This window comes from Diospyros lotus, chromosome 3 (assembly GCF_014633365.1).
Source record: "Diospyros lotus cultivar Yz01 chromosome 3, ASM1463336v1, whole genome shotgun sequence".
NCBI lineage: Eukaryota > Viridiplantae > Streptophyta > Magnoliopsida > Ericales > Ebenaceae > Diospyros > Diospyros lotus.
The window spans coordinates 12,990,346-13,002,033 of NC_068340.1; the positions used below are offsets into that span (position 1 = coordinate 12,990,346).

At 34.9% G+C, this 11,688-nt stretch overlaps 1 protein-coding gene across 1 annotated transcript; it reads right to left on the bottom strand.

Moving 5' to 3' along the window:
* Positions 1–809: 809 nt before the first annotated feature.
* Positions 810–9,685, bottom strand: LOC127797331 (uncharacterized). Its single transcript, XM_052330148.1, has 3 exons — positions 9,136–9,685; positions 2,892–2,967; positions 810–2,778 (listed from the first exon to the last, which is right to left on the bottom strand). The coding sequence occupies exons 1-3, from the start codon at positions 9,435–9,437 to the stop codon at positions 2,560–2,562; spliced, it is 597 nt and encodes a 198-aa protein (XP_052186108.1). The 5' UTR covers positions 9,438–9,685; the 3' UTR covers positions 810–2,559.
* Positions 9,686–11,688: the final 2,003 nt, after the last annotated feature.

Genomic DNA, 11,688 nt, shown 5'->3' on the forward strand with positions numbered 1-11,688 from the left:
AAGGGGGTTTCAAAGTTAATGGAGCTAGATTGCACCATTCTACACCATAAGGGGAAGGAAAATGTGGTGGTTGATGCCTTATTGAGGAGGAAAGAAAAGGCATTCTTTTTCCTTTGGTCTAAGTCCTCGTTGAATGCCTGTCCACACTCATCAGCCTTAAGATTCATTTCCTTAAAGCTAATATAAGTTTGTTTTGGTCCAATTTACTCCATCAAAACTTCTTTAACTGCATGTGGACTGTCACAAACTTGATTAGTAGCCTTAGAAATACCTCCAATTTGTTGGCAGCTCATAGAACAACTTCTAGGCGACAGCCTATGCTTTTTGAAAATGGCTGCCAATGCCAATTCTTGTAGCCTAGCCTTTTCAGTCATTTGTTTTATTGTGGCCAAATGCATCATTTTCACAGTAGGGCTCATCCCGTTGTTTAGACCATTAATGAATCTTGATACAAAGACTCATTCAAGGTTGGATGGGAAGTGACCATTACTACTTTCAATTTCTCAAACCTAACCTAATAATTCGTAACAAAGCCTTATTGTTTGAGTTTATTGAACTCTTATTGTAACTCTCATCTCTAACTTGAGTTTATATCCTCAGCTATAGTAGAAAAATTCCAAATAGACAAACTAGCTTATGAAACTTCTCACTATTAGTCTATTTTAATAGTTTAACTAACCTAACTATCAATAAATAGACCCAATTTCAAATTTTTAAAATTGGTTTCTTCTTTCAACTTCTTCGATCAAGCTAGAGAGAGAGGAAGAGAAGAAAAGTTCTTAATCGATCAAAGATTAAAATAAAGCAATTGATTAGTTCCATTGGCCTAACCTAGCGGGATCGGTCGATATCGATGGCAAATCCAAGCGTGCATTTGGTCGTCAAGCAATTAATACACGTCCTTCGAGTGCCTCAATTCCAAGAAGAAGCTCTCTTCCAACTAAAAATAATATGTTTCTCTGTTATAATCAAAAACCGATCGAAGAGATAAAAACTCGTCGTATGGCCAGCGATGCATATATACAATATATACATCCATACATACACAATGAACATTATACAGGAAAGAGAAAGAATAAGACGTCTCTTTCTTGCATTTTCGTCCCTTTCCCCACACTTTCTTTCCCAAGAACCAAACAAAAACATACAGACATAAAACCAGCGAACGGTTGCCATTGTTCAAGAGTTTTGTCTAAATCTTCATTAATTCTTAATTAATACCAAAGTTGAAAGTTAAGTAATTGTATAAACTAGTGCTACAAGAGATACAATTCATATAATTTTTTGCCAAACCATGCTCGAATATGATTGATCTTGTTCGCTAATTGAATAGAAAATAGAAAGCTTCCCCGATTTAGCCGTGCGGCTGTGGGATACAAGAGGAACTGTGATTATTATACTCTTGGAAGTATAGTATTCATGTACTTAGCCCATTAAATAACTTGTGATAGATGTTAATTAATAAATAATAATTGATTAGTCTAACATTAATAATTTTGCATGTAGAAAGTAGTAGCGGCTTACCAACATCGTTAAGCTGTCAAGCCAAGTTCCGGATCGAATTGTTCGCGTTCTTGCTCTACAGAGGGAGTCATCACAACTATAATAATATATACTTATTATATTCATTATCTACTTGATTTTGACACTTAAAACCGTGAGTGTCTCGTGCATGGAATAATAATAATAATAATAATAATATTGTTGGCAAAACTAATTAATTCAAACACTAAGTCTGATAATAATATACATACATATATGCTTGGTTACAGTATATAATGATGACTGACTAATCAAAGGTGATAGAGAGCAGTCATATATCTAATGGACGAGAATACTTATAATCAGTACAAAAATATAACAAGTGTACTCCTAAATCAATGTGTTGATGCCAGCAGGTATCGCTAGATAGACAGATCACTGCAGGCACGTAGTTTTGAAAATGATAATAAGGGAGCAAGTCTAGTCTAGTACTAAAGCCTAATTTGTGGGAGATGGCAAAGCAAGCAGGCTAGCTATATGCACGCTGACATAGATAATTATCTCTTATTATTAATTTCTGCTTAATTTGTGATCTTCTAATAGCCCCTTTATTTCTGTATTTTCCAAAGAGAGTATGCCTTCTCATGAAGGAACGAGAATGTTATTTCTTGGGCATAATTTGCTTTCCATTCTGCTTGTTACATTGGATCTGTTGCATGTGCTTCAAGTATAAGATCTAGAGGAGCACCACCACATATATTCATTCGAGAATAAGTAAACAATTAATTAATAGTTAACCTGAAGATAAAGCATAAACTATGAGATTTCAAAACCTGGTTTAATTGGTTTGAATTTGACTGTGTTTGGATGAAGGTATACATCTACCCTCTTTATTCAGGTCAGGGAAGTATGACAATTCGCCCTTCTTCTTCTTCTTCAGATACATCAGCCTGAAACTCATCCATCGGTGCTATGCTGCTATGGTATGCTGTCTGTGTACTGTTAAAATTATTACATGCTTCTTCTGTAACAAGTTGTACCAAAGCAATTAAGCATGTAAGAGAGTATATCGATCTCTTATATTGCAGTTTGGCGATGCACCACTTCTTCTGTACGTACGTAATTAAGGTAGAACATGAAGTAATTAATTGAGAGAGAGAGAGAGAGAGAGAGCATGTACACATGCATGCAGTCTGCCACCTTCACATATAGTTTCCCAGATTTTGTGGCAAGAAGAAGTAGGGTTGGCCTTCTACAACAACTCTCCAGGAACGCATGATTCACTGCTTTCTTTGTCTAGCTATCGAAAAATCAAAACGACGTTAGTTAGTTAATTAGTTGCCTTCCACATATGGATGGTGTATATTAAATTAATTGCTATAAAAAATATTGAGTAATTGATCATAAACCTTGAGATATGTAGAAGCTGGTGTTGCATTGGTACATAGCCTACCACGGAGGTTGGAGGAGAATGACATTATTATCCTGCTAATCAAGAGATGAAAATTAAATACACAAATTAAATATTAGAATAATGAGAATGTTTGCTACAACTCTCCTTTAATGTCGTAAAGGCACGTTATATATACATCTAGGCAAGGACAGAACTGCATATATTTGAGGGTGGGCAATTCCCCACCCCCCCCCCCCCCTAACTTCTAAAATTGTCCTTGACCCATTGATGTTGTGTATATAAATTATTATGTTTTTCAATATTTGTCTCCTGAAATGACAATTAAGTAATGCCCAAAAAATTTAATATACAACATGAAAGTTCTGCCCCGATCCAAGATCCTGACTCCACTGTATTTAGGAGAATAAGTTTGTACTGTAAACATTCATTGCTCCTGTATGTGATGTTTCAAAGCCATCCATTGGATGCACGCCAAACCAAGATCACATACATAATTAATACAAAATATCTCACTATTAACTAACACTCCATTTCAACCTAGCTCGAAATTTAAATAGAAAAGAAAACATTTCGTTAGACATACATAGGCATCTCTAGATTAGCTAATATTTTACGGCAAAATTTCTTTCATTATTAAATGTGATCAGGTAGCTTTCTTGCAAGAAAAAGGAACAGTTTTATTATAATACTAGTATTGCAGGAGCTTTGTTTAAATCTTCACTGCTTCTTGATTAATTCCAAAGTTCAAAGTTTAATTGTATAAACCAATGCTACAAGAGATTTAATTCATATTGGCATGTCCATACTTTTCGCCAAACCCTGCTTAAATATGATTAATTAATATTGATCTAGATGGTTTATGATGATCATGTTTGCTAATTTTGTAGAGAATAAGAAAAGAAACATGGCGGGAGACACTAAGTTAGTGTTATGGACTCATGGAATTATGTAGTTCTTGGTGGTTCTTTATGAGTGGGATATCTACGGAATAGCTTCTGGAAGTCATAATAGGCAGTAGGCACTATGATGCGGGATTGAATCACAGACAGTTGAGGTTAAAAAACTGTTTAAGAAGAAGACGATTTAGAAGAAGAAGAAGAAGAAGAAGAGAAGAAGCTAAGAAGATGAAACAAGAATAAAAAAGAACAGAGAGAGAAAGAAAGAGAAACAAGAAGAGAAAAGAACAAACGGAACTATATTTATATATATATATAAATATACAGAGAGAGAGAGAGAGAGATTCAAGAAGTGGAAATAATATTATGGAATCACCAAAGAAAAATAAAAAATTAAATTATGAGCCTTATCTATATGCCAAAACTAAACCTAACTATAGAACGATTAAGAATCTAAATTTCGATATGATTCCAATCCAAATCCTATAACATCTATAATTATCTAAAAACGGAAACAAATCAAAATAATAAGTTAACGAAACAAATCAAGATTGGATCATAGGATCAGAACGAAAATCACAAGATCCTACCAAAAGTGGAGTATCAGTGTAGAAAGTTTATATAATATAGAATCCATGCAACAAAATACCATTCCTTAATAATCTCACTAGGTGGTATCAGCTTAAAATGAACTTTAGAATATATAATAAGCTTAAAGTTGTGCCAAAAAAGAGAAGTAATATCATGAAAACCCAGATCAAGTTAAAATCTTTCACCCATGAAAACAGACACAAAAACAAATAATAATAATGGATTAAGTAGAAGGAGAAGATAAAGCCAAAAAGGAGAAAAAAAAGAATGAGATAATATGACTCTTGCTGCAGCAGCAAAGAACAAGAAAAAAGAGAAACATTGATTCCGGACGCCAGTAAAAAAATTGCAGAAAATAGGGGAACAAGAAAAGAGATAGAAGAAAACGAGAAGAAGAGAGAAATAAAATATATTTTAATCACCAAAAGCTGAAAGTAAAGGTTACATTAAGTTGCCTATTTATAGGCAATTAAGGATAACCTATCTAAGAGATAACAGTAATCTCCCTAAAAGATAATACTAATCTTTTAAATATAAGCTGTAAATGAAAATCCTAACTAACTAGGGTAAGATCAAATTAATTTCTTTAAAAGATAATGCTAATCTCTTTAAATATAACTTGTAAATAAAAATCCTAACTAACTAGGATAAGATCAAATTAATCTCTTTAAAAGATAATATTAATCTTTTAAATATAACTTGTAAATGAAAACCCTAACTAACTAGGATAAAATCAAATTAATCTCTTAAAGATAATACTAATCTCTTAAATATAACTTGAAAGTACAAATCCTAACCAAGATAAGATCAAATTAATCTCTCTAAAAGATAATACTAATCTCTTAAATAAAACTTGTAAATGAAAAATCCTAACTAATTAGGATAAGATCTAATATCTAACAGAACAAGATAAAGAAAACAAATATCAAATATCTAACAAAACAAGATAACAGAACAAATATCAAATATCCAACAGAACGAGATCTTATCCTAAACCCTAAACTAACTAGGATAAGATCAAATATTTAACAGAACAAGATAAAATCTAACTCAAATCTTTTTTAAAATCAAAATCTAACTCAAATATCCCTATCAAACATGCTTGAACCCTGTTTATTCTTTGACGGAAGGCAATCTAGCAAAGATTTTAATTTTGCGTTTGAAGACAAGAAATCCCCAATTTTTGTATTTTCTTAATCTGGCAATGGCCCATTTGGCCGAAAAGGCGTGGAACCAAAAATGTAACATACATGTACAGATATCTAGTAAATAGGCCAACAAAAATGAGGCTTAGATAGGATCTTGGATCCCATTGGATTGATATCAAGATCAAGATCCTACAATCAACGTCCTAATAAGAAGAAACCAAGAAGATGAAACAAGAAAAGAAAAGAAAGGAGAGGGAGAGAGAGAGAGAGAGAGAGAGAGAGAGAAAGTCAAGAATGGGAAATAATATTATTGAATTATCCAGAGCAGAATAAAAAGTATTATGAGCCTTATCTATATGCCGAAACTAAACCTAAGTATAGAACAGTTAAGAATCTAAATTCAAATATGATTCCAATCCAAATCCTATAACATCTATAATTATCTAAAAACGGAAACAAATCAAAGTAATAAGTTAACAAAATAAATCCTGATCCAAAACTAATCTTTTAAATCAAAATATTTAACAAGATCAAAATATGATTCCAATCTCTAAATAAAATATAACTCTATCATCTAAACAATAATGATAAATTAAAAAAAGATAAATAAAAACAAGATAAACCAATCCCTATCTAACAACATAAAACTGCCAGACAGAGAAAAAGACAGCCAATAACCAAAAAGAAAGAGAGTAGTAGAGAGAGACATGATTTTATAAAAGGGCAGAACGAGCATATTCTGAAAATCGGGATCCTATGCAGGATCCGTGGAGGGAATCTTTCAAGATTGGATCATAAGATCAGAACGAAAATCACAAGATCCTACCAAAAGTGGAGTATCAGTGTGGAAAGTTTATATAATATAGAAACCACGCACCAACATACCGTGCCTTAATCTCACCATGTGGAATCAGCTTAAAATGAACTTCAGAATATATAATAAACTTAAAGTTGTGCCAAAAAAGAGAAGTAATATCATGAAACCCAGATCAAGTTAAAATCTTTCACCCATGAAAACAGACACAAAAACAAATAATAATAATAATAATGGATTAAGTAGAAGGAGAAGATAAAGCCAAAAAGGAGAAAAATAAGAAGAGATAATATGACTCTTGCTGCAGCAGCAAAGAACAAGAAAAAAGAGAAACATTGATTCGGGAAAGCAGTAAAAAAATTGCAGAAAATAGGGGAAGAAGAAAAGAGATAGAGAGAAGAAGAAGAGAAGAAGAAGGGAAGAAAACGAGAAGAAGAGAGAAATAAACTATATTTTAATCACCAAAAGCTGAAAGTAAAGGTTACATTAAGTTGCCTCTTTATAGGCAATTAAGTATAACCTATCTAAGAGATAACAGTTCTCTCTCTAAAAGATAATGCTAATCTTTTAAATATAACTTGTAAATGAAAATCCTAACTAACTAAGATAAGATCAAATTAATCCCTCTAAAAGATAATACTAATCTCTTAAATATAACTTGTAATGAAAATCCTAACTAACTATGATAAGATCAAATTAATCTCTCCAAGAGATAATACTAATCTCTTAAATATAACTTGTAAATAAAAATCCTAACTAACAAGGATAAGATCAAATTAATCTCTCTAAAAGATAATACTAATCTCTTAAATACAACTTGTAAATGAAAATCCTAAGGAACTAGGATAAGATCAAATATATAACAGAATAAGATAAGAGAACAAATATCAAATATCTAACAGAACAAGATAACAGAACAAATATCAAATATCCAACAGAACAAGATCTTATCCTAAACCCTAAACTATCTAGGATAAGATCAAATATCTAACAGAACAAGATAATACAAGATGAAATATAATCTAAATCTTTTTTAAAATCAAAATCAAACTCAAATATCCCAATCAAACATGCTTGAACCTTGTTTATTCTTTGACAAAAGGCAATCTAGCAAAGATTTTAATTTAGCGATTGAAGACAAGAAATCCCCAATTTTTGTATTTTCTCAATCTGGCAATGGCCCATTTGGCCAAAAGGCTCACAACCAAAAATATAACATATATGTATAGATATATAATAAATAGGCCAACAAAAATGAGGCTTAGATAGGATCTTGGATCTTGTTGGATTGATATCAGGATCAAGATCCTACAATCAACATCCTAATAAGATCCTATAGAGATGATTTTTTTTGTCCAATCCAGACTGATTCCAAGGACATGGATTGTGGAATCATATGATCCCGTGATCTGGATTGGGATTGTGATAACTATGGGAATGAGGGCCTAAAAGTTTGTTCTCTCATTGAGAGAAGCTCAAGATTGTAAACTCGGAGGCTTTGAGGACCTCCTACTGATACTAACTGACCAAGCTTTGGAGATTTTTTTTTTTTTTTCTCAATAAATACCATTCCTTGTAGCAATGTCACCAAAATATTGAGGGTGCCAGTGGACTTGACCAACACAAGCACTTGGAGAATGCAGTATGGTCTGAGTTGCCATATGAATGCAAAAAAGATACTGCTCTTTTCCAATGGTGTTCCGTAATGTCAAGAATTAAAGTTGTTGGGTTAATGATAGCACAAGTAGAATATGGCATAGAGGAACAGAATGGGCACCACTCTTCCGCTGTAAGGTATAATGTGTACACCATCTTGAAGATACCTTGAGATGGATACCTTCTAGGAATCAGTGTAGGCACTAAATAAAGAAAGGGGCAACCTCAATGTTAACTTCTACATGAAAACTTCAAAAACTCTAGTCCTATTGAATCACAGTATTTAAGTTCACAACAAGACAGAATCTTTAAACCCAATTTAACAAATCCGTAATGCCCAACTAAGAGAAATCAGTCAGTCATAAATTGGTATGCTGGGTATATGGATTAGATGCACCATGGCGGAGTCCAAATATACACTTGACAGAATTACCAAGTGAGATTGCAAAGAAACAATAAAAGATGTTAAAGAGTCCCCACATCAGAAGTCCAAATAAACAATGCAAAATATTGTTTTCCATAAAGGAAAAAATAAAAAGGATAGATCTGCCTTCTTTTAAGAAATAAAAGTTCAACAGTTTATAGTTGTAGATAATGGGAATTGGTCACCAAAATTGAATTGACGGCATTATATCTCAAGCATCCAAGTACATATAGCAACCTAACCTATTACCAACTCAGATCTCAAGTCACAGTAACTGATTAGTTCTGAAATTGTTATTTTAACCCCAAAGTCTGCATTGGTCCCCCCCCCCCCCAAAGAAAAAGACTGCATAAAAACATTTGGCATTCCTGTAATCAAGGATCACACATCCAAGCATCTTAAATACCATAGTATAAGAACACATAGAAGCTATACCCCAGTACTGCAACTTCATTTACTTTTTATATAAATGGTAAACTGTGTTAGATGAAATCTATGAATGACTATTTGGAACAACTTCACATAATAATTAGAAAAACCTCTATATGCATAGCAGCTATGGATGAATAGGAAACAATCTTGTCCTAGACTATTCAGCCATATGTTAATTGATATAATCCACTCCATCAAGACCTCCTTCCAAATTACTAGGGAAAAAATGATTGATGAATAGACTTTTAGAAGAAAAGAGGCATTCTGAGAGATTATACCTCCATGAGACAGGGACTTCTGATTGCATCCTGTTCACTTCTACAGAATCATGCTGATTGCTAGATAATCCAGAAAAGTGATCTGATTGTGAAAAACTACCAAAATCCATTTCCTGAAAGTTGTTGGTTGAGCCGGGAAGAATTGTATTTGATGTTTGTTCATCAACAGCAGCATTCTGATAAGTGCTTTGTGTCAACAAATTTGTAGAAGAACCTTGTGTCCTAGTAGAACTTGCAAAATCATTCCACACATCAAACAAATCATCATTTTCTTTGCTTGTCTTGTTGTCGAGCCTAGTCATGCTGTTGGTTTTCCATTGATCATCTGGAAACCAATCAATACTTGAAGAATGAGTGTCTAATTTATCTGCTGCTATCGCATCCTTAGTCTTGATGGTTGCCTCAACATGTCCAGTCAGGTTAGATGCCAAGAAGTTTGAGTTATTCCAAAGGTCATCTTCAGTCCAGTCATTAGTAGCTGAACCCAAAGGTGTTGAAGTATCCTTTGGTCTTTCATTTGTCACGACCCAAGCGTGACATTGGCTTTCTTTCCAATCCAGTTAGGATTGGAGTATGTGCTGCTCAGAATAGAGCAGGAGCAAAAACGGTATTGAAGAGAAAAGAGAAAGAGGAGAAGAGCAGTAGAGAGAAGTAGAATTCAATAATTTCTCATTTGATGCTTTCCATAGTCATGTAACGGACTATATATAGGCTGCCCAAGGTCAGATTCCCCAGCCCGGCCATTGCAACAGACAGCCAGCTGTCCACATGCATAGGAATATTCTAATTGTCCAGCCAAGTAATAAGGAAATACTGAAATAAAAATTACAGCAATATTAGTAATGCAAAAGGAATTAAATTGGCAGTAAATTGTAGTCATAGGAGTCGGCCACGCATGACAATTCCCCCCTCGTTATCTCTTTCTTGTCCTCAAGAAAGACTGAGGAGGCTAGCTGATCTGGGAAATTGCTGTAGTAACTGTGGCAGATATTCCCATGTGCACTCTTCCTCACCAGCACCCTGCCACTTAACCAACACTTGTATAATAGGTGCCCCTTGCTTGTAGGTGACCCTGCAGTCCAATATCACCTCTAGTTCCACCACTTTCCTGATTTCTTTAGGCATTTGTGGCAACGCAGGACTCACCAATTGTGCTCCAGTTGACTTCTTCAATAGCGAGACATGGAATACAGGGTGGATGCGAGACTCCTCAGGGAGTTTCAGCCGATAAGCCACCCAACCAATCTTGGCAATTATAGGGAAAGGCCCGAAGTACTTTGAGCTAAGTTTGGATACAGGCCCTGCAGAAATGGACTTAAGATGGGGGTATCGCAGCCTTAAATATACTTCCTCGCCCACATTGAACTCTCAATCACTTCTTCTGCAATCAAAGATTTGCTTCATCTTGTTTTGGGCCGATGCCAACTCTCTTTTTAACTGTTGTAGCACTCTTTTTCTTTACTGCAAATAGTCTTCCACTTTAGCCACTGTTGAGTAATTTCCTACAGCCAGTATCAAGGGGGGTTGGAAACCAAAAAGAGCCTCAAACGGTGTCATTTTAAGTGATGAGTGGTGGTTAGAGTTGTACCACCACTATGCCATAGGCAGCCATTTATGCCACTCTTTAGGGTGCAAAAAACTCATGCACCTCAAACAAGTTTCTAAGCTTTGGTTCACCCTCTCGGTTTGGCCATCCGTTTGAGGGTGATATGTCATGGACATGTTCAACCTCGTCCCCAAGGCCTTCATGAGCTCCTGCCATAGCAAATTGGTAAAAACCTTATCCCAGTTTGAAATAATAGTCTTTGGCATACTGTGCACCTTAACCACCTGGTCCAAAAATATTTGGGCCACATCTTGGGCTGTAAAAGGGTGTGTGTATGCGAATTTAGTGAGGCTGTCAACAACTACCAAGATGCTATCCCTTCCCTCAGATTTCAGCAGCCCTTCAACGAAATCCATAGAGATGTTTTCCCAAGCTTGGTCTGGAATCGATAAGGGCTGTAGAAGCCCAAGGTAGGCTACTGTCTCACTCTTGCACCGTTTGCACACCTCCCAGGCCATGACAAATTTCTTCACCTCTATTTTAAGACCCTACCAATAAAACAATTGTTTTACCCTTAGGTAAGTGTTTTGTACTCTCGAATGCCCTCCTAAGGTTGACTCGTGGAGGGATCGCAATATTCTCTTCTTGAGGTCATCATCATCTCCCACTACTATCCTTCCATGGTAGCTCAGCACTCCTCCACTTGAACTATATCCATCCTCACCTTTGCTGCCCGTAGCAACTCTTTCCAGTACTTGTTTGATCTTTGCATTCCCTTCATAGCTGTCTATAATTTCCTTGCACCAATCAGGAATTACCGTAATTATAAGGGTCACTTCCCCAACTTCATGACACCTAGACAAGGCATCGGTAGCCACATTTTCTTTCCCTTTTCTATATTGGATCACATAGTCCAACCCCATAAGCTTGGACATCCCCTTCTTTTGCAGCTAGGTGTGCAATTTCTGTTGTAACAAAAATTTCAAGCTTTCATGGTCGATTTTAAT